A 24,544-nucleotide genomic window follows, 5' to 3' on the forward strand; every position below is an offset into this window, starting at 1 on the left:
TTGTTGTTGTTTTACAGTTACAGTTTGATGCTTCCACATCTTTTTATTGTTAGCACACCCCAATTAAAATATTACTTATTCAGGGGGATAGCCAATGCCATTGCAAGTAAATATACATGGAAAGAATGTACTCATGTTCTTAAATCTTTAGCCTTCTCCCACATGTCACCCTTGTTTTGGGAATGTTACTTTCTATCAGCTGTGACATCTCCTCTTTGTTTCCTGCTAGTTGTTTGGGGGGAAAATTCATGCTGGCCTCCTCCTTACTATTGATCCTCCTGATCATTATGAAGATTGTTTACAGTGGGTTTCTTTCTGTTTTATTCCCCCCTGAAAGAAAGAAAGAAAGAAAGAAAGAAAGAAAGAAAGAAAGAAAGAAAAACTATGGGGTGTATAAATCATTATTGTTTTAACTTAGTTCCTGTACTTTTAATTAAGTTACTTTTCCAAAAAAAATTTATCTAGTTCATTTGTCTCTGTTCTCTTTATCCATCCTTTCTCCCCCCCCCTCATTTTTGCTGCTCTCTTCCCCCCTCCTTCCCCCCCAAGGCAGACTTGGGTGTGAAATTATACATTTCCATCCAGCTAACGATCACTTTGAATTTTTAAATGTTATTAAATTGGATTGCACTGCGGTCACTGGACTACAGTCATCTTGCTGAGATATTTACTTGCAGTATTGAAAATGAAATTGGATTGAAAGCCGGGTGATGGGGAAGGGAGGTCTGGATAAGGAGGCTCTGCTGTCCGTGGTGCTGAAACTAAAGAGACTCCCTCGAGATTTTATAGTGAGCAAGTTCAAAGGAACATCTTATGTCAAGCCGTGCACGTATTGTAATATCTTTAATAAATCAATTACTTTTTGGCAGGGAAGTGTCACAGCATCTCAAAGCCTGGTAATCACTTTGCTGTTGCTGTGTCTTAAATGCTGAAAAGCTATGGGAGCAGGCAGGGTGGAAGGAGCCTGGCGGGAAAAAAAACAAAAGGACAGAACTCAAGTGCTTTGGCCTTAAAAGGCAGTGATAAATAAGTAAGCAAAAATCACCCACTCTGGGGTGCAATTACATTTCGATCCTGACCAAATCCATCAGTGGCCTGTGAACTAGAGAGATCTCCAGCCCAATTTATCTTTCTCATTTCTCTTCGGATTAGAGAAGGAAATCACAAACACAGCGATCCCCTGATGCTGAAAGCATTTTTTTGTTTCACCAAGAGTTTTTTTTTAAGAGAATTAATATGATTTAGCATTGGTCATTTCTTCTGCATTTTATGACTTTATAATGTTATGATGGTTTACTGATTTCATTGTACACCACCCTGATCTTATTATTATTTTGAATGAGCTTGTGGCATATAAATGTTCTTATAAATAAGTGAATGGATGACTAAAATACGCCATAAAAATAGAATCAACCCCTGAAAGGAACTCAGTCCCTCCACACTCCTCAGTCTTCCCACACCCTTGAAGGAGAGGCTCAAACGATCTTGGCTATAGATCAGTCTTTGGTCTTGCATCCTGGTTTTGGAGTGGTGTTCTTTGGCATGTGGGCTAAAGGAATGTCTCTGGGCACATACAGAGAACCAACCCATTGCCAATGAGTCCATAGCAGGCACCACAAGTAGGAACTTGCAGATCGGAGAGGATGTCTGGAAGGAAGAATTAAGCCTGGCACCACTTGTTTTAGAAATTCAGCACTGTTAATAGCTTGTGTGCATGCATATACATATATAAGCATAACAGAGCAATGTCATGACACATGCCTTCCATAATATTGGAGATGGGAAGATTTTGCAGTGAGACTTTTGCCACAGCACTCTCCTATCCTCTGCACAGATTGTCTCAAAGCTGATCCAGCGATCTTACTTCAATCCCTCCTCTGTTGCTCTCCCAGAAGATCCAGAATGGGACTGGGGATGGATTCCCCAGCACCACGCACCTCCAAAGCTAATTCAAAAAAACCCATAGTTGACTGAGTAGCTGCACTGAATATTTCCCCAATTACTTAATCACAAAATAAATTTTTTTAAAAAAATGTGTGTGGAATGAATCTGAAGAGATTGTGTCCTAGAAATGCAGAATTTATTACACTCATTTTTAGAAAGAAAGAAAGAAAGAACAACAACTTTCAAAATATCTGTCCACAGAAAAGCATTCAATTGGTTTTTTTGTGTGTGGATTGCACAACTCTTACACCTATTTTGGCGACTTGTGAAATTATTCAGATGTTTTGAGTTCATTGACAAATTTCTGCATTTGCTGCAATTTTACTTTGCCAGAGGTTTTCTATGGTAGCTCTAGCATATAGTTAGCTAGCAGGGCATGGCCAAGACATTTTGCTTCCTGTGGTAAAGGCCTATTTGGTGCTTGCACACACAACCCCAAATATCATGCTCAGAAGCCAAATAGACAGGCAGTTGGATTTTACTTCAGCGTTGGCAATGGGACAGGATCCTCAACTATACCTGAAGACAGCAGACTAATTTGAGAATATAGGGCAAGTCTGTAGACACAGCTCTGTCTTCTAGTGACATACTGCTACTCCCCACCTCCAGCATTTGTTGCCTAAGATTTCTGCCTCACTCTGTGCAATGGTCGGGACAGCCCTGCCTAACATTAGGGCTGGGCCTTCCTTCCTATCCATTACTCTTACTCTCCAGAGATCAGAGTGCAAATATTACCCCAGTACCACCAGGGTGTCAGGAGAAAACTCCCCCAACAATCCACCACACTGCAAGCAATTAGCAGAACAATCTCTGCCCCTGGGCAAGTGATGAACCCAAGTTATGCAGAGCAGAATTCAACAGAGCAAAACAGAAAGGCTCCTTTACAGTAATGTATTTGTTTCCAGGAGAACTATGCAGAATTCCAGTGATCTCTAGACCAGTTCAGTTCAAGCTTTTGCCTTCCCCTTCTCTCTGCATCTGACAATAGTCTCCTTTCTCCCAAATAGCCATAACTTGAGCACAAACAAGCATGAAGCTTTCAAGAAGTAATGAACTCTGCGCTGGAACCGCAGCAAGGGAGGTTTTAATGCTAGGCTCCGAGACTGTGGCAAGGCCATCAATTACACAGCCCCAGAGCTGAAGGAGCAAAATATAACATTTCAGACAGGTGCTGCCAAATGGAAGGGGGGGGGGGATGCCATGAGCAAAATAAAATAAACTCAAAACACCTGCAAGCAAAAGAGAAGACTGAAGGGTCAGATCATCCAGATCAAATTAGAGGAAGGAGAGAGGGACAAGTTGAGTGTAATGAACTGGCAGGATGACAGGGAGGAGGAAGTGGAAGAGGAAGAAGGGGATCCCAGCAAAGCATATACCTGGGACTGGGACACACCGGGGCAAACTGGGGATGGGGAAGGTGAGGTTTGTATAGGAAATATTTGTGGGGTGATTTAGGATGGCGAGGGGATGGGGGTCAGTGCACAGGAAGTGGAGCAGCAGGACCCATCACCAGAGACAGAGGGGCCCCTGTCTCAATGAACACGGCAGACTCTGAGCCGTAGGGAGCAGCAAGAGGGGTGCTCTGGGAGGCTGAGGCAGACAAGGGCCCACAACTCAGCTCACTAGGTGCCCATGTAGGGCTCAGTAGCTCTGGGGGGAGGTGTGTGACTTCTCAGCTGGAGCAGGCTCAGAACAGGCGAGGGTCACATGCCTCAACAAGCTCAGATGCTGAAAACAGCATGCAAACTATATAATAGAAGCAGAGCTGAGGGGTACAACAGAAGACTCTGCAACTGGCTGACATCTCTCTTTAGCACTTTGGATAATGTACAATAACAATTACTTGCCTGAAGAACAACTATAAAAGCATGCATGTTTAAGGGAAGTCAGAGGACTCTTACAGCCTAGCAGCCACAAATAATGTATGTTACACTTACTCAACTTACTCCACAGTACCTTTGTTTCGAAACAAGGAGTAGGAAGATGCCAGACCTTCAGGGATGAACAGAGTCCTCCCTGTTCCTACTCTGCATTGTTTTCCATACACCCCTGAGTGCAACTAGGATAATCTCAACAACTAATTTTGAACTTGGAGCATGTATGATCTGGCACAGCCTCTAGTTCCTCGGTGTCTCCCTAGCCCCTGCCCTCCCAACATAGAAATGTGCACTGATAAGAGATTGTAAGAAACAGACAAAAGCCAATCTGAATGTGACTGTATGCTCTGTTCTATCAAGATTCTGCAATGCACGAGTGCATGTGTGCACCAGTAAAACATGTAGAGGACAGACAGGGAAAGCTATGAGGTCTAGGTAGCCAGAAGTCCCAAGAACATTAGAAGAGCCTGCTGGACCAGGGCAATGGCCATCCTAATCCAGCATCCTGTTCTCACAGTGGCTGAACAGCAGTTGCCCATGGGAACCAGCAAGCAGGATTCAAGCACACGAGCAATCTCCCCCCTGTGGTTTCCAGCAACTGGTATTCAGAAGCATTTCTGCTTCTATTTATGGAGACAGAGCATAGCTACAATGGCTAGTAGCCATCGATAGCCCACTCCTCCACAAATTTGTCAAGGCTTGCCTTTCATCAGTCATTCAAAGGCAGCTTGCAAACTTCCCCTCTCCCCCTCCTCCCCTGATCAACGCTGCCAGGTGGCCTCTTCCTTTCTCCCCTTTTTTATTATAAAAACGACTTTAATCTCTGTTCATGCTCTCAGTTTGGCTCTGGAAGCATGTTCAGGCACCTGGCTCCTGGCAGTGCCAGTCCTCAGTGCAGGGAGCACATATGCAGCTTTCAGATAGGAAAGGGAGAGCAATCACAGCCCAGCCGAGAGAGGTCAGCTCAATCCACCTTGACTATCGTCCACATACCAGTCTCCATGTGTTCAAACTCTCCTCTCTCCCAGCCAATGGCAGGCAGAGAGCCAGCCAGTCTGTGGCTTCTCGCAGCTTCTCGCCCACCTCTATTCCATTTTTTTGGCAACTCCCGAGTCTTGGCTTATTTTGGAAAAGGGGGTTGGGTATTTAAAAGTGCCTGCCACACCTGGTGTAGTACCAATAGAAGCATTTAAGAGAAAACATCAAAGGCTAATTCATGTGTCGTCCGTCCCCCCTGAACACAGTACTCTCTCCTACATCCATTAATGTCCTTGAAACAAATGCAATATGACAGCCTAAATGCCAAACTGTGTATTCTGCACTGCAGACTGTGTGATGTTAGCTTGATGGCCCTTCAGGATTGTAAAATGAACATGGGAACCTGCCTTGCACTGAATCAAACCATTGGACCATCTAGCTCTAGTGATCTACACACCAACTGGCAGCAGCTCTCCAGGGTTTCAGGCAGGAGCCTCTCCCAGCCCCACCTGGAGATGCCAGTGACTGAATTTGGCACCTTCTGCATGAAAAGTAGATATTCTACCACTGAGCTTTGTGACTAGCCTAGCAGCAGTGGTGTGTGTGTGGGGGGGGGGTTGATAAGGGAAGTTCCCAGCCCCACCTGGAAATGCAAGGGATTGAACAAGAAACCTTCTGTATGTGAAACTGATGTTCTGCCATTGAGGTCCTTCTCCTAGTCAGCCCTTCCCCTTGTCTGGAGAGGGAAATTTGCAGAGGAAAAGAGACAATGCAGAGTGCTGAACTATTCCTCTGAAAGCCAGTTTACCCTGATACCTATCCCCCAATTGCTTTCTCCCCCAATAGTTTTCTATACCCTGCTTGCCTAAAGGTAAAGGTAAAGGTACCCCTGACCGTTAGGTCCAGTCACGGACGACTCTGGGGTTGCGGTGCTCATCTTGCTCTATAGGCCGAGGTAGCCGGCGTTTGTCCACAGACAGCTTCCGGGTTATGTGGCCAGCATGACTAAGCTGCTTCTGGCGAACCAGAGCAGTGCACGGAAATGCCGTTTACCTTCCTGCTGAAGCGGTACCTATTTATCTACATGCACTTTGACGTGCTTTCGAACTGCTAGGTGGGCAGGAGCTGGGACCGAGCAATGGGAGCTCACCACATCACAGGGATTCGAACCGCCAACCTTCTAACCCACCTTTCCTCCAAATAATTCAAAATGGCAAACATGGTTTCTGCCCTCTCCACCCCACCCCCACCCCATATTTTCACAACAACTCTGAAAGGCAGGTTAAGAAATAGTGACAGGTGCCAAGTCATCCTGTAAGCTTCACAGCTGAAAGGGGATTTGAACTCTGGCCTTCCAGGTTTCATTCTGACAGTCTAACCACTACAGCAGGCCACTTGCATTGTATTAATACACCATTTTGGTGTATTAATACACCATTTTGGATTTATTAAAAGAAAGAGAGAACACCCAACACCTTGTAAACTGTAAGCATTAGTAAACACAGTATACACAGAGAGTGATGTTCAGATATACCCCTCTGGTCTTTGGGAGGGGGGGGTATTCACCCCAGCCTTCCAAAAGTGCTGACTAGGCCACACCTTCTGCCAAGCCTGAATTAAAACCAACAGTGTTGTTTTTAACAACAACAACAACAACAACAACAACAACACTTGGAAATGGACTGTCAGCCAATGGTTTGATGAGACATGTTATGTTTGGCCTCTTCTAGTAAACCATTGAGCAGAAATTCTGTTTTGGTCCAATTGTCATTTCTGAGTAGTCTGCAAAGGCATAACAAATTAATTTGTGAAGTGAACATACATCCAGGAAACAAGATATGGATAAAGGGCAAGATTTTTCAAGGAAAGGGTGAATTTCCTGCCCTCCAAACAGAGCTGATCCAAGACATTTTGCTTCCTGAGGAGACTGATGGTGCTTCTACATGCAGAAACTGACTAACTGTGACACACAGAACTCTGTCCTTCACTAAGAGGGGAATGCTGCCCCCCCAGCATCTGTTGCTGAGAAAGTTGCCTCAGTCTGGGGCCAAACCTATCTCCAAAATACACTGAAATGAAGAGGGAGCTATATGTGAATTTGGTGTTATGGGTAGCTTGGCCCTAAGCTAGCTGGGGAATTTTATTTGCTCGGTAAACTTCCTGCTGTTATTATGAATAATATATTCCCCCACAATGGATGGAGATGATGTAGCAGTTACTGATGTGGCAACTTCCACTGAAGATCCTGCTCTGTGAAAGAGCACCTTCCCTTCCTGCCACCTAAGAACACAACAGAGGAAAGCTCATCTAAAGACCAGTAAGGGCAAGAGGGACGGGAAAAGAAGAGACGGATTAAAATAAAAGATTAGATTTATGCTCAAGACTTAAGGTTTAATAATGCAACAGAAAATCAATATTTAATAAAGCAAATGATGGAGAAAAACATTGAACGGCAGATGAGGCTGGTGCACCGTTTTCAAACATGTAGCTCCCAGAGGAGGCAGAGTTGGCAGCACAGATCCGATACCAGACGGTCCTGAAGGGCTGGCACACAGCAGGAATTTGGGTCTCATTGATTCCAATTTTGGGTATCCGGAGATCTTTTTTAAATTAAAGAACAGACAGAGAATTGCAATCGCAGAGCTTCTTTTATATAAAGCTTCTGGACACTGTAATCAGTAATGATGGGTGCCTGGGAGAGTCCCATGAGTGAAACAGAAGGTCAGGATCAGAAGGCAATGGCAGGGCTGCTTTGATAGCCAGCACCAACCAGCCAGAGGTGCTTTAGATTTAACTTCAAGTGGGGAGAGGTGTTGTGGTGCTCAGGTCCTGCTTGCTGGCTTCCCACGGGCATCTGGTTGAACACTGTGAGATGTGGATGCTGGACTTGATGTGCCTTTGACTTGATCCAACGGGGCTCTTTGTATGTCCTTATAGTAAGAAAGTTCAGAAGACTGGGGCAGTCAGTGGTCAGGAGCCATAGAACTGGAGGAACAGCAATGGTCAACAGGATGTGATGCCAACCAAGCTCTCCACAGGTCAGTTATCCAACTCAGACTGCACCATGTCTCAAGCAAGCTAGATCAGGAGCTCCTCATCTGCCTTAGGCATGTGTTGATATGGAATGTTTGCTTCCAGTTCACTAGCATCATTCTCAAGGCACAAGCACTCTGAGATGGAGGCGTAGCTCTGTTTCTGCAGCTGTTGCTGTCAGCCTTTAAACAAAAAGGAAGGGGTGGGACAAACAGGAAGCTGCTACCACAGCTGTCATGGTAAGTGTCCCCTTTCTCTCTGAGAGGTGGTGGCCACAACAGAAAGTTTTAAAATGGGTTATGGTTTCTTTGTGGTAGAGAGCTCCACCTAGCAACCTCACCATGGCACTCTGCACAAGCTGCAGCTTCACAGGCAGCCCCACACAGAAAATAATATAGTAATCTATTCTCCAGCCCCAGGGCACCTGAAGCAATCTGCTTCACCCTGTTGCATGGCAGGGGTGGCCTCAACTAGTGAAGCTTAAGGAGCTGTCCAAGGCTCTTGCGTACCCTTTTTGACTCATCTAGCTCACCATTATCAGCTATGAGTAGCATTAGCTCTCCTAGGTGTTAGGCAGGTTTCTCCCAGCCACGTTACCTGTGACTCCTTTGTTAAAAATAAAAAATAAATGGAGATGTGGAGACTTTTTGCATGTTACCATTTACTCTACCACCAAGCTCCAAGCCATTTTTTTCATGCTGTGAATCTCCCCATGCTCTGGCTACGAATGAAGAAGAAAATCAGCAAATACCAGCCAGTGAGGTTTAATAAAGAAGAGCAATATATATATATATATACAAACACACAGAGAGAGGAAAAAAACCCAGATGCTGGTGAGAGATTAGCAGCAGCAACAACTCCCTCCCCTGGAGGCTGCTGCAAACTGCATTTGACAAGGAGAACGGATGCTGCTCAGCACTGCCAGCAGCACCATTACCCTTTGCTGCCAAAGTCTCCTCCATCCCACTGGTTTGTTATGTGTGACAAACTGTATTATGCAAGCGCAAGGGGGAAATTCAGTAGTTTATGATTAAGTGAACTTCTTCTACAGCTCAAGTGAGATGGAGGCTTGCAATTTTGTGCAGCCAGTCATTCCTCAGGCTTCAGCACTGATTCAGTACAGTCGTGTTCTAAAACTGATATTACTCAAGCTGCATTGACGCAGGGCACATGACGCAGGGCGGGTCCAAGCACGCCGATGCATCCCTCCATCTATCACAGTGCCCAGGCGGACTTCCATGTTGGAATGGTTCACAAAAGGGACAATCTCGCTGAAAGCATTCCCTCCAACATTCCTCCGATGAAAATGGGGCATTTCCTAAAGTAAAGTGGGACACTCCGGGATCAAATCAGAAACCGGGACGGGATCTCTAAATCAGGGACATCCCTGGAAAATAGGGACACTTGGAGGGTCTGTGAAAGAAGGGGCACCCCCCCCACACACACACATTCATTCTAATAGTCATCAAGATAATAACTATCCATATGATATAGTGATATTGCACAAGTATATTCAAAAATATTATTTTGCAAAATAGTATCTGACTTATTAAGGTGGGTGACAGTTGCAGAGAGAGAGAAAGGCGTCCCAATCCACTGACCCAAAGGTGGGCTTCTGGGAGTGGGTTGGTGCAGGGATACCAAAGAAAGATGTGTAAACACTTGAGTGATCAGTCTAGAGCTTTATTATAAGGAGGAGCAAACTTACAGTAAGTCAGCCTGCAGGTTCCCACTGCTGTTACAGACATGGGATGGACACTACAACAGGGAGAGGTTGTCATGACGAGCAAACATTTGCACATTCTTTATACACAGAACAGCATAAATCAGTCTGGCCAGACTCCCATCAATTCATAGCTTACAGATAGCTCCCCACTCTGGGCCAAGAGACCAGCATCCCAAAGTCCACAGATAAGTGCAGCATCAAAGCAAGTCAATTGGCATATATCAAAGCAAGTGAATATAAACATATATGAGTTCATTCTTGCAAAAACTCCCAATTAGTTTTGGGGTTATCCTGACAACCAAGATGGCCTGCCAGAACATTTCATCTTTGGTTCAACACAGATGGACAAAAGATCCCCTTGCTTGTTATGTTGGGAGACTTAGGACAGATAAAACATAGTACTTCTTCACACATCACATATTTATATGTATTAAATTTGTATAACACCCTACATCTCAAATGATGGAATTTAGAATCATAGAATTGTAGAGTTGGAAGGGACCCCAAGGGTCATGTAATCCAATGCAGAAATCTCAGCTAAAGCATCCAAGGCAGATGGCCACCCAACCTCTCCTTAAAAACCTCCAAAGGAGGAGAGTTCACAACTTCCCGAGGGAGACCATTTCACTGCCCAACAGCTCTCACAGAATGTAGTGGTGGCCATCACCTGTGTGGCTTTAAGGGAGGATTGGACCAACTGGCTATACTGTACTTTGCCCCGACAGTTGGAGTCAGCAATGCTTCTCCATGCTGGGAACTGCAGGAGGGGAGGGGACTCTTGTGCTGGGTCCTGGTTGCAGGCTTCCCAGTTGGGCATCTGTCTGGCCATTGGCCTGATTTGGCAGGCAGGATCTTCTACTGACACTGCTTTGTGTATCTTGTCACAGCCATTTCTTGTCAGCCATAAGCAGTGTAATAAACCCTGTATAAAATCTCTCTCTCTCTCTCTCTCTCTCTCTCACACACACACACACACACACGTCTTATCAGTATTCCAGGCCAGGAACACCACAGAACGGCCATTGCCACTCCAGCTTTCTGTACTTTCTGTCTCCTCCCTTCCCCAACCTCAGGCTAGGTAATTGCTAATTAATAATAACACTTAGCACTTTCCATTTTCAAAGCACTTTGCAGATATTAGATAATTAAACCTGCTGTGAGTCGGGCCAAGATTATTATCGCCATTGCACAGATGTTGATTGCCAGAGTGTAAAAGTGACTTGGCTGTGGGGTGTATGTGTGTGTGAAATGGAGGGTCAACATTGAAGGCTGCCTGTTATGTCTGACCACCCAGTGCTGGGCTGGTGCCATACCACTTAGGCAAATCTTAGCAAAGCAAAGCAAAGCAAAATAAATAAATAAATAAAAAGCAAAGGAATTTTAATTGCAAAACTTACAGCACCACTCCCTGGCTCTCTTGCAGATCTTTTTCAGTTGAAGATCCTTAAAGGTAAAGGTACCCCTGACCATTAGGTCCAGTTGGGGACGACTCTGGGGTTGCGGCGCTCATCTCACTTTTTTGGCTGAGGGAGCAGGCGTACAGCTTCCGGGTCATGTGGCCATCATGACTAAGCCACTTCTGGTGAACCAGAGCAGTGCCCGGAAACACCGTTTACCTTCCTGCTGGAGCGGTACCTATTTATCTACTTGCACTATGACATGCTTTCAAACTGCTAGGTGGGCAGGAGCTGGGACTGAACAATGGGAGCTCACCCCGTCGCAGGGATTTGAACCACTGACCTTCTGATCGGCAAGCCCTAGGCTCTGTGGTTTAGACCACTGCACCACCTTAGCTAGTCTTAAAATTGACCAGGAAGACATTTTACCATGTAGGATGAACACAGGCAGTAACAACTGGGTCATGCAATTTCATCAGGAATTTGACAAGAATATTATGACATGGGTGTCCCATTTGATGTCATTCTATGTGTCACAACCAGTTCTTCAGCAGTGGATGGCGTGGGGGGATGACAGTGATCACTTGATCTCCGAGGTCCAGCTCCAAGGGCTTCTGGTAGTTCCCTCACCATGAGAAGTTAAGTTACGGGGAACCAGGCAGAGGGCCTTCTCGGCAGTGGCACCCTCCCATCAGATGTCAAGGAGATAAAGAACTACATAACTTTTAGACGACATCTGAAGACAGCCTTGTAATGGGAATTTTTTAATGTTTGACGTTTCATTATGTTTTTATGTGTTGGAAGCTGCCCAGAGTGGCTGGGGCAGGATATAAATATTAATTAATTAATTAATTAATTAATTAATAATACCTCAGTGCTGAAGGGGTAGCCATTTAGAGTGCCACACGGTTCATGAGGGCTGATGCTGACCTTTTCCCCAACCCCTCCACTAGCTTGCCCTTCACAGCACACGACACGTATCTTGGAGTTGCACAGCCAGACACACACCACAAGCCCGTTAAGATGAAGGATGAACAGAACAACAGCTTATACTCTGCTAAGAAGTGTGATGTGCAAATCAAACAGAGGCAGCGTTATCAAAAGAGGCACACCCTCAGGATGCACTCTGTCCTGCTGCTGCAGGAGAAGACTGCTTAAATGAAGGTAGCAGTTCAGTCTCCAGGGAGATTCTCAAATGTGGCAGTACCCACCAGCATCGATGTGTGTTATGTGCAGTAGGTGGTTTGAATGCATACCTAACAGCTCAGTGCCTTACAAGAAGAGAGCACCCAAAAAATGTTTTGATGGAAGATTCAGAACAGGGAAAATAAAGCACTTCTTTTCATTTGGACTTTAGCTTTAATTCCTGTACTGTAGACTACAGTTCTATGATTCGTGCAGTGCATAGTTAAACTCTGGAACTCACTCCCACAAGGAGCAGTGATGGCCACAAATGTGGATGGCTTAAAAAGAGGAATAGACACATTCATGGAAAAATAAGGGTATCAATGGCTACTCATCACTTTGTTCTGTCTCCATGCCTGTAACTACCAGTTGTTGGGAGTCACCAGTAGGGAAAGCACGGGTCCAGCTTGTGGGATTCCCAGAGGCATCTGCTTGGGCATGGTAAGAAAAGGATGGAGCCTTTAGCCTGATCCAGCAGCCTATGCTTTGGGTGATCCTGTTGCTTTTTTTTGGGGGGGGGATTAATGTGGTACTATGACAAGGAAGTTCATGCCTTATGGTCAAGCATGAATGAAGCTTGGAAGAGTCCTAGCCACTCCACGGAATGGTGATACTTGTTAGGGTGCAAGTTGAAAACAGAAAATGCAGCTGAATGGAGGTTGTGGAAAGCTAAGGGCAAGAAGGCATGGGGCAGGAGAGCAGACAAGGCAAAATAATAATGTAAGAATTGCTTCCTGGAACGGGCTGATCACCCATCTAGTCCAGCCTCCTATTCTCACAGTGGGAAAACTGCTAGCCAGACCTGAGCACAAGAGCACTCTCCACTCCTGTGGTTTCCAGCAATGGATATCCAAAGACATAATGAAAGACCTCTCTCTATACATACACACACACACACACACACACACACACACACACAAAAGACTGCCTCCTTTGGCTTCTGTCATGCTTTCAGGGAGAGCTGCTTGCAGTGTCGCCTGTTCAATTGATGCATATTTTTTTTGCCCTCCCTCTCCCCAGCTTTGTACAGAGACACAGAGGGGGCTTCAAATAGCAGGAACAGCAGCAGGGGCTCGCAAAGGCAGAAGGATGAAGTCAGCAACTGCCAGGGACCCAGAAATTACACAGGTTAAGCTGAAAAGATGGGAGGCAGCAGGTGAAGGTGGAGCTGCTCAACATGGGGACATCTGTGGGAAGTCATTCAGAAAACTGACTTAGACAGCTGATACCGAATGAATGTCTCTCGGAAGTGCATAAGCAGCCATGGGATGAAGGCACTTGGTTTTTCCAACAGAAAGTGGATTCGAAGATGCAAAGTGAGGAGAGGGAAGACAGCGAGGGGATATCCATTGCTAATTTCTGCAAATAATTAAATAAATTTCCAACTGCCTCAGCAGAATTCATGGCAAATTGAAGATTCCTACTTAGGCAAAGCATCAAAGGAATTCTGAGGGTTGCCAAATTATTATTATTATTATTATTATTATTATTATTAGAAAAAATCAACCCAATAACTTAAAATCTTCCAAAATGTCATTCAAAAAAGAGTTGCTAATGCCAAAACAATCACCTTAAATCACCGAGGAAATCCAAAAACCATAGCAAGCCACAAAGCCCAACAAGTTCCACACATTCAAACAACCACATTTAAACACAGCATAATGCTGAGGTTAAAAGCACCTGGTTAAAAATAAATAAATATTTTCTTTACCTGGTGCTGAAAATGCACTCCGTGGGTGGGAGGTGAGACTCTTTGGGGTAAAGCTTCCCTAAGCAGCACATTCCTTCAAAACCATGGTTTGAATTATTCCCTGAACTGGAGCTGTGAGGTGAGGCCTGTTTATCCAACACTTCGCTTATTATGAGCAGGATAACCACATGTAGCAGAATGAGGCAGTTCTTCTCTACCTTAAAAAGACAACAACCAGCAACCACAGTAGGTCTACACTTGAGCTGTTCTCCCTGGAAAATTTGCATTTTGTGGGAAGGGTGAGTAGTCTGAAGCAATACAGTCCAACCCCCTACCCGATTCTGTCGAGTGAGTACGATGCTGCCTTCAGCCAAGTTACACCATTAGTCATTTCAAGACAGCATTGCCTACTTTTTCACTGCAGATACAGGGATTTGAACTCAGGACCTCCTACATCCAAAGCATGGTCTCTCTGACATGTGCCACATGATGACCCCACAGGAGCAAAGCATCACAAATCGTTACAAAATGAATATACATATTTAAAATTAACAGAGGAAACGAAAAGTGAAATTGACTCATCGTGTGCACCACAAGAAATCTGATATATCTATGGAGCACACACCAAGCCAGGGGAAGCCCCTCAGAGATGTGCAACTAACTCTGTCCTTCTTCAGCAACTGTGTCTGCTGCGCTGCATGCAAGATGAAGCCTGCCTCTCGGTTGCTTCTGCTTCATCCTATTTCAGCAAGTGGCTAAGATTTGAGAGTTTTGTCTCTTCACCTGAGCGGCACAGTTGTGCCACCAAAGCAGACAGGTAATTAACTATCAAACAATGGCCAGGATTTAGAGATTAACTCAGTGCACAGAAGGAGTGGGAAAACTCATTTGGAGCAAACAAAAGGGGCGGGGTGATTAGTTTCCTCGGCCACAAAGGAAAGATCCAGATAGGGTCACGGCCAGGGAAACCGATAAGAAGCCAGAAAGCACAAATATCCTCCCAGGTTCTTTTCTCTTTTTTATGCACCCCTCCCCTTACCAGCACCTCATGCTAGAATTCCACAATTTTCTATCATGCAAATTCTCATGTCTAAGTGAGATTAAACTCCAGCGGGTACCCAGAGTCCTTCACAAAGTCCATTTCCAGCCCTGAGATAAGGCGAACTTCCTTTAATGCATCTCACAAGGCACAGAGAACGTGTTGGGGAGCATTACAAATACAAATACAATCGTGTCTCCTTTTGTTTCTATTCTGTTGACCCTGGGAACAGCCTTCCTTGCATCCTAAATATTCTGCAGGTGGAGGGTGGGGGGGGGAAAACTACCCAAGAAGAGCGTGTACGCCTTTTTCAAGCTCAGAATCCAGTAACTTTGGTGGTTTGGGGTGGAGGTGGGGGCTCTGTATTTTGCTTATTCTCTGGTTGCTGGGCATTGGTTGTCTCAGCTGCATCAGGGAAGTAGGATCAGGTCTAAGGATGCCAACACAAGCAGACTGTTGACAAGCAAATGTGCAAGTCAAGGAGGAGCCAATCATTTTAGGATTGTAGGGCTGGAAGGGACTCCAAGGGTCATCTAGCCCAACTGCTTGCAATGTAGGAATGACAACTAAAACATCCCTGACAGAATGCCATCCAATGTCTGTTTAAAAACCTCCAAGGTAGTCCATTCCACTGTCAAACAGCTCTTACTCTCATAAAATTTGGAATTTCCTTGCTTGTAATTTGAATTGATTGGTTCATTGAATCCACTTAAACAACAATCACTGCTCCAAGCAATTTGTTTTGTTGCAGACCCCATTTGTCTATCTCAATGGCATTTGTGCCCCTTTGGTTTTCTATACAACAATCTCTCTCTCCCTCCCTGACATTTTTCCTCCTCCAGAGATCCCTTGGCTGCTCACTCCTCCTTCCTGTCAAAAACTTACTGCTTCACCTGTACTTAGGTTCTGTGTGACACTTTCGCAAGACAAACTGAACTCCACACCCTTTGCAAAAGTTCTACTCTTTCAGACTTACATATATTACTGATGCAATATCATGGGGTTCTTGTAAATATTCTGTGACAACACACATGGAGCACAGCCAATGGCTGACGGGCATAGCCAATTGCTATCCCTGAAATGGAACAACCTAAAAGGCAGAGTGTTTCAGCATGGAAGGGTACTGCTTTGAGGGTCTTCAATGTGGGGAAGGTGCCACCCCCTGAGACCTTGCTTATGCCCCAAGCCTGAATGAATGCATGTTGTTTGATGGGTGAATATGGAATGATGGTTATTGGCCGCTGGTGCCCCTGATAATGGAGGGCACCAGGGCCCTTTGGATGACAGCCAGGGTCTGTACTACCCCAGGTGAGAAGTGGGCTGGAGTCCTTGGATGCTAGAATATTAAGGCTGCGTTCAGACAGCATTTTGTTCCATTTCCCCGACATTTCCTTACCTGATAATTTCTGCATTTTATGTGATCTTTCACAAGATTTAAAAGCTACTTCCAGAAATCTAGCAGAATCTAGTTTAGTGCTCATTTCCATGTTAATTCCTTTTAGAAGCCCCCAATAATCCAGAAATCTGGGGTAATGTTTGTGCTATAATTTCCCCAACATTTTCATGGATCATGCCATGTGATAAAATTTGGTCTCAAGACATTTGGGATAAGTAGCAGGTAACTGGCTGGAAAGAATTTTCTTGATGCAATATAGAGCCTTTTATTCCTGGCACTCCTTGGTACAAATTATTGCAGGAATAAATAACAACCACCACCACCACCACCGATTAATGTGGAACAGGGCAGAAAAGACTTGTGGATAGACACATGCAAAACTGACACGGACCAGAAAGAGACAAATACTTCCTTCTACCTGTGCCCCAAGGTAACTGGATACAGGATTGCTGCCTTAGTGTCTTAGGCAAGTTGAAAGGGTAAAATCATGTGACATGTTCACCCAGCTACGTGGGCAGAATTTCTATCAGTCCTTCCATCACTGGGACTCTAAAGAAAATAGAATGGATACATATACAGGGGAAGAACTCCCTGTCCTTGGAGCCTCATCCCCAGAGAAAATGCTGCAAGCCCCAGGGCAGAATTTAATTGCTTGTTGAGGGCCCCCCCTCATTATCTCACTTGCAGGAATTTGCCCAAAGGCCCTTTCCTATCCCTGAGGGAAGGATGCTACGGAGAGCTCTGTGGAATGGATCCCCATTACCTTTCTGCCTTTTGCTTTAGGTGCATGGCCACCTGGGCCCATCATTTGCCTTCAGTGGCTCCACATAGTATGCTGGAAGTCAATTCCATGCAGACGGGTGGTTAACCTCAGCACTTTGCCCACCCCCCAACAAATAAAATAAAACAAAAAAGCAAGAGGCAATGCAGAGATGAAAAAGCATTTCGGTGATCAAAATGAGCTTGCAGAAGGTGAACAAGGCCTTGAAAAAGACATGGGCTGGTTGGATGAAGAAATGGGTGGGAGCTGGCCACAGCCTCAACTCTCCAAGACCAGGTGAATTACATAATGGATGGCCATCTGTCATGGATGCTTTAGTTGAGATTCCTGCATTGCAAGGGGTTGGACTAGATGACCCTTGGGATCCCAACTCTACAATTCTGTGATTCTATGATTCTGTGGGGTGCTGAATCATCCTTCAGACGTTTCAGGGCCACTGACTGCAATCTTTGAGAATTCTTGGGAAATGGTTAAATGGCAGACAACTACAAATGGAAATTTTGCCCCAGTTTTTAGAAGACGGCAAAAGGCGGATTTGGGCAATGGCAAGCTTCTCAGTCTGATGCCAATGTGGGCAAAATTCTAGATGAGATTATTAAGCAGATAATCTGCGTCAGGAGCAACCGTCAGGGCGGGGTACCTCCATGCAGCTGGATTGCTGGCAGTGGAAACGCCTTGTAGACTTTTTGCATGGAAGAAATCAACTGATGATATCTGGGTTTGAGGACTGAAGATAACATTGGGCTACAGAAAGTGGATTTGTTGGGTATTGTCTTGGAGTGGGTGCATTAAATAATTTTCTACATATAGCTGACAGATGAAGAATGGCAAGTTCTCTTTTTCTCTGGCTTGCTTGCTCCCCCCATTTTAAAATTTGGGTTTTTATTTAGATTAGTTTTTCATATATGATAAAAATTTGATAATCTTTATGTTCTTTTTCAGACTTTAATAAAATCTATCTAAAAATGGATTGCTGGCAGGGGTGGTGCTGCTAGTTACTAGGAGGAGTGAGGAAAGTTGGCAGTGTGTGGGTTCAGTCAATCCAACATCTCTACTAGTGCACCCTCAGAGTGCTGAGCTCCCTGCTTCCTTGCCCTCTACCTCCCAGTAAGCAGCAGTGCTGCTGCTGCTGCCAAGAGCCCAGGCACAGTGAGTCACCTCTCGCGCTCCATCACTCCTGACCTGTAGGTAAAAGGGCATTTAGAAAACAATGCCTTGATTACTACATGTCAGCAGGAGTTTATAATGCCAGGGCAACTTTATCTCCTATTTGGCAGTTTTGTTGTTGTTGTTCAGTCATGTCCGATTCTTTGTGACCCCATGGACCAGAGCACGCCAGGCACGCCTATCCTTCACTGCCACTCGCAGTTTGGCCAAACTCATGTTAGTAGCTTCGAGAACACTGTCCAACCATCTCATCCTCTGCCGTCCCCTTCTCCTTGTGCCCTCCATCTTTCCCAACATCAGGGTCTTTTCTAGGGAGTCTTCTCTTCTCATGAGGTGGCCAAAGTACTGGAGCCTCAACTTCAGGATCTGTCCTTCTAGTGAGCACTCAGGGCTTATTTGTTTAAGAATGGATAAGTTTGATCTTTTTGCAGTCCATGGGACTCTCAAGAGCCTCCTCCAGCACCATAATTCAAAAGCATCAATTCTTCGGCGATCAGTCTTCTTTATGCTCCAGTTCTCACTTCCATACATTACTACTGGGAAAACCATAGCTTTAACTATACGGACCTTTGTTAATGGTCCAGGTAGTCAGGAACTCCACATATCTGTTATATCTCTAGTTACAGGTAGGTAGCCGTGTTGGTCTGCCATAGTCAAAACAAAATAAATTTTTTTTAAAAAAATCCTTCCAGTAGCACCTTAGAGACCAACTAAGTTTGTTCTTGGTCTCTAAGGTGCTACTGGAAGGAATTTTTTTTATTTTTTTGTTTTGTTTTGTTATATCTCTGTTTCAGAAACATGTTTTATAAGGTCTCCCATGGCAACTTGGTTGACAAGATGGTAAAATGTGGGCTGGACAACACTATTGTTAAATGCATCCGCAGATGGTCAAGCAACCACAACCAACAAATGCATCTTAATCGCTCTGAGTCAAACTGGAAGAAGTTCTGGAGTGGTGTGATTGCATCTAAATCTGCAGAAGACACAAGGAGGCATATCTAACAGTCTAAATGATGGAATCAATATTAAGAATAATCTTCATGGGCTGGAGAATTGGATAAATGTAATGCTCTGCATTTAGGGATGGACACACAGACAGACAGACAGAAAGACACACAAACGTCAATGACACAGCAAAGCATAGGCAGTGGGGAATCTGGCTTGACATTAGCCCATGTGAGCAGACACTAAGTGTGGATTGCAAGCTGTGAGCAGCCAGCATGAGTGTTGCTGAGTTCTGTGACACTTCTCAAAAACTCAGCTCATAGCTGAAAATAGCTGGAGTGTCTCCCAAATCTGAAGACTCACAAATGGGTCTGTGGAATTTGGCGGGGTGGTGGTGGTGGTGGTAGTGGTGCTGGTGGTGGAGAGAATTTCAGCTCAGCCATAAATGCCCGCTCATAGACATTAAAGAATCATGCGGTGCACAGTCTGTCATTTCCTACACTGCAGATGGAGAGGTATATATTTGGAAAAAGTGAAAGCATATTATCAGACAATTTTGTTCCTCTTCTAGTATATATTTAACCAAAAAGAACAAACACCATCATTTAGAAGTGATTGCAGGACAGACTACTGAAAAGTATGCTGCATCCATTTACAAGAGAACCAGGATGATGGAGTGGTTCAAGTGTCAGATGAGGACCTGGGAGTCCAGGGTTCAAATCCCTACTTGGACATGAAGCTCACTGGGTGATCTTGAGGGCCAATCACTGTCTCTCAGCCTAACCTACCTCAAAGGGTTTTTCTGGGGATTAAGAGAGAAAAGGGAGGAAGAACCATGTACTGTACACTATCTTGAGCTCCATGGAGGAAAAGATCAAATATAAGTGCAATTTAAAAAAAAAGACACAGATCAAAAAAACTTCAGCAATGCATAAGAGGAGGGGGATGTGCTAGGGGTGATTTTTGAAATGAACCCCGGAGTACAGGTATTTTACAAGTGTAGTCCTATTTTCCTTTGTGAACTGTTGCAGCATGTGCTTTCTTCCATACACCTGCCCACAGGTCACTTTGGTTCCTACCTACTACTATGGTGGTATTATTATTATTATTATTATTATTATTATTATTATTATTATTATTATTATTTCCAATTCATAGAGTAATAACTTATTGCATTCTTCCATATCTCCCTCAATCTGCTCCAGAGATGATAACAGCTCATTGCAAATACTCCAAATTCCAAATATTCACTTCCAAGACAGTTAAGAGAGACTTCCAGGTTGGAACATAGCTGTCAACTTAATGTTGAGATATAATTTTGTTAAGAAACCTGAAGCCTTTTTGTTAGGTATAGTAGGCACAGACATTGAAAAAAAAGACATTAGACTTTTCCAATACGCAACGGCTGCAGCTAGAATCCTTCTAGCACAAAAATGGAAACAAGAAGAATTACCGACGAAAGAAGAATGGACAGTGAAATTGACTGATTATGCAGAAATGGACAAACTAACGGGAAGAATCCGAGAGCAGCGGGACCAGAAATTCATCAAAGACTGGTTAAAATTTACGAATTATTTGAAAGACAATTTACATTTGAATACGTTAATAGGATTTCAAGAAGTTTTGTAGTGAATGTGCAGAAGTATTATTGTAAGTAGGATAGTAAAGTAAGGGAAACTTCTTTTTTGATAATGTAAGCAATGGTTGATTAAAGAAGTATAATCTTAAATTAAAATTTAGAAAGCCATTTGAAGGGATTGACGGAAGTCACGGCTCAATAGCCAAATGGAAAATGTATGAAAATGTTTGTTTAACTATTATTGTAGTAGTTTAGTATAAAAATAATACACACACACACACACACACACACACACACACACACATATATATATATATAAAAGGAACATAGCTGTCAACTTTCCCTTTTTTACGGGGAAATTCCCTTATTCCAGCGCCATTTCCCAATGCAAAAAAAGGGAATGTTGACAGCTCTGGGTTGGATACAAGGACATATTGTCTCTTAAAATAGCAATATCCTATAAAGCAGAAGAACCTCAGGTGTGGGGCATGAATGTGACCCTCCAAGTCTCTCTATCTGGCCCTCAAGATACTTCCCAGCCACCCTCTCTCCCCAGGCCACACAACTCACTGGTGCTTCTTCACATCCTCCTTCCCAATCTTTGAGAGATTTTGCCTGGGTGGATTGGGTCCTTGAACTCTGATCATTTTTCTTACTTGCCTGGATGGAGGATAGAGACCAGACTCCCCGTAGGTCCCTGTTTTCCAGGGACAGAAGATTTACAGAAGCCATCCTGGTTTCTGATTTGGTTCCAGAATGTCCTGCTATTACTCAGGACATCCCTATTTTCATTGGAGAAATGTTGGAGGGTATGGAGTTATGCGACCCCCTGAGCCAAGGAGATAAGTAGCTATACAACCTTTAGAAGACATCTGAAGGCAACTCTGCATAGTAAAGTTTTCTTTAAAATGTTTTCTTATGTTTTTATATATGTCGGAAACCGCCTAGAGTGGCTGAGGCAACCCAGTCAGATGGGTGGGGCATTAATAATACAATTACTGCTACTACTACTACTACTACTACTACTACTACTACCTACTACTACTACTACTACTATGGAATAAGATGTCCCTGTTTTCACTGGAGAAAAGTTGGAGGGTATGTAGAGAGCAGTGTGTGAATTTTTGTAGAAAATATCCAACTGTACAAAAATAAAAGTTATGTTAGTTCCTCCACACACTTCTGCCTCTGGCCCTGTCCATGACTGGCAGGTGTCCCAGAGAAGGTTTCCCAGAAGGCAATGCAGCCTGCAAAAGCTTCCCCGTGTGAGCTGCAAATCTTTAACTGCCATTATGCATTCCTTTCTTGAGGAAACCAGATGTCTTCCTTCCAGAAAACAGAATGAAATGAAGAGAAAACAACCACTGCAAACAGGCAGGATTGATTTTAAATACCAGAAGATATCAAGGGCTGGGGTCAAGAAACAAGGCGCCAGCTTGAGGATGGATCCAATATAATTACACCTCCTCAGCTGCTTGATTGCAGCTTCAACATTTTTTTTCCTCCTCCATGTGATTGACTTTGATTTAAGAAATCTGGACAGGTAATAAAAGTTTGCAAGATAAACAGAAAATGCCCGGCTAAGTAATGCATCCCTCTTTTTTTATTTTTGGTTGTTTCACGGGCAGTGGAGATGGCGAAGGGAGGGGAGCGCAAGCTCTATTTATTTTTCCTTGATTGCTTTAAGAGCAAGAAAAAGAAGAGGAAAAAGAGTACTGGAATTTATTCTTTATTTATTTATTTTATTTTTTGGTCTCCTATTCATTAGTCTGTCAATAACGCTCAGCCCCAACATATCGACAGCGGATTAGCTCAGGTCGGCTTGGTGTACAAGACCAATGCCTTTCTTAACCCAGCTTGTTTCCAAATCAATACACCCATCAGCATTTGAAAATTAGCCCAAGATGAGATTCCAATAGTCAAGCTACTGTGTCATGCTAAGATGGCTTCCAGCCAAATCCTAGAGAGATGGCTGATGGCAAATGGATTAGAATCCCCCCTGCAACATTAATTCCTGCCCAGTAGCCCCACTCGTGCACTAAGAGTGTAGCAATTCACAGACAACACAAGTTCCCCTCACTCCCCAGCAAGGATGGGGGAGAAATGCAATTCAGTTCCCGTTTAAAGGCGAACCAACCTAATCCACACTTTCTGAATCAATAAATGAATTGAAAACCAGCCGTCCTTCAAAATTTGCACTTCAACAGATTTTTTGCAATGCGGCAAACATGCATATGCTAGGGCAAGATGAGCATGCATGAGTGCAAATAACATATGAAAATGTACAATATTGGGTGAAATTGCTTTGCAGATATATATTAGGCAAAACTGTGTACTATTAGGCGTACATCTTAGGAGAAATGCACACCAAAATGCTAATGGATTTTCATAATGTGGTAATGTGGTAATGTGGAGAACTGAACCTACAATGGGAGAATAAGAAACTAAAATGGACAGATCCCCACCCCAATCTCTCACACCCACACAATTTTTTTTCAGCCTGCACAATCCAAGCCACCATGCCTTTACTAGACAAACAACTTTATATTTTGCACATTCAAAATTAAGAGCAGCAAAACTAAGGGGCAGGGAAGTAAAACATGAAGGCTTGTGTGTGAGAGAGCAAATATATTAGATAGATTGATTATTCTTCATGATTTTTATGCTTTCGTGCCTTCAAGAACACTTGTTCCAGCACGAGGACTAGAAACTCACTTGTTTCCACGAACCCCTCAGGCTTCCCTGAGCCCCTACCTTGCACGATGAGATGGACCCGCGACGTCTTGGGATGATTGTCCGTCTGCACAGAGCAGGTGTAGGGCCCCTCATCGTACACGTCCACCTCGTTTATCCGGATGGCGTAGTCAGTCTTGGTGTTGGCGATAAGTTCCACTCGTGGATCCAAACACCACTTGTCATTGCCAGCATAGAGAATGCTGCTGCGGTTGAGCCAGGCTACCCGGGTCACTCGGTTATCCACAATGCACCTGTATTCAGAAAGAGAAAGGGGCAGAGATGGTCATCATCAGCATGTGGGCCTTTTGAGGGGCTATTTTATATGATTTCCGACACTTTGCCTCCCCCCTTCCCTTCTCTCCTTTTTTTAGCTTTGCTGTGAGAAGCATTTTCTCGGAGCCGAAACCTCCGTTCTCCCAAGAGGGAGATGTCAGCACTTTACTTGGATCCAAGGGCTGCACTCTGGACATCTTCTTCCATCTAAAAATTTTAACCTTAACCCTCAGATCCATTCTGGCACTCCTCCAAAGGAAAGAATATCAATTATTTCATAGGCACACACCTTTGAGCTCTTGTTAAGCTGGCCCTTTGGTACCTAGAAACCATTTTCAAGGAAGATCACCCACCCTTCCCTGGCCATCTCAAAGCCATTCCCTTAATTTTCCCCATGCATGGTCACTGCCAGCATCCGCCACTAACTTCTTTGCAGTTCTTGCTTCTTTGAAAGTTCGTGCAACTTTCCCCCGAACTTTCTGTTCTGTACAACTTAGGCTCCAAACATCTGAAAGAAAACCTCCATCCCCACCAACCCTCTCTGGTGCTAAGATCAGCAGGGAGGGGGGGGGGAATGCAATCTTGGTAGTTCCACCACCCTCAGAAGTGCAGGGATGGTGGGTTGGGAGAGGACTTTCTCTGTGACAACCCCCCCCCCCCCAATTGTGGAACCTCCTCCCCACAGAGGTGCATCCAGATGCCTCATTGTGCAGCTGTTTCTGTATACAGGTAGGTAGCCGTGTTGGTCTGCCATAGTCGAAACAAAAAAAAAAAAATCCTTCTAGTAGCACCTTAGAG

At 44.3% G+C, this 24,544-nt stretch overlaps 1 protein-coding gene across 11 annotated transcripts in view; it reads right to left on the bottom strand.

The window, feature by feature from the left end:
* Positions 1-24,544, bottom strand: part of NTM (neurotrimin) — an 816,980-nt gene that overhangs the window by 118,477 nt on the left and 673,959 nt on the right. For all 11 annotated transcript variants that reach the window (XM_033171377.1, XM_033171387.1, XM_033171386.1 and 8 more), the window contains one exon: positions 23,492-23,724. In XM_033171377.1, the coding sequence (XP_033027268.1) occupies positions 23,492-23,724 (233 nt within the window). The remainder of the gene's footprint in view (positions 1-23,491; positions 23,725-24,544) is intronic.

Source organism: Lacerta agilis, chromosome 15 (assembly GCF_009819535.1).
Source record: "Lacerta agilis isolate rLacAgi1 chromosome 15, rLacAgi1.pri, whole genome shotgun sequence".
Classification (NCBI taxonomy): domain Eukaryota; kingdom Metazoa; phylum Chordata; class Lepidosauria; order Squamata; family Lacertidae; genus Lacerta; species Lacerta agilis.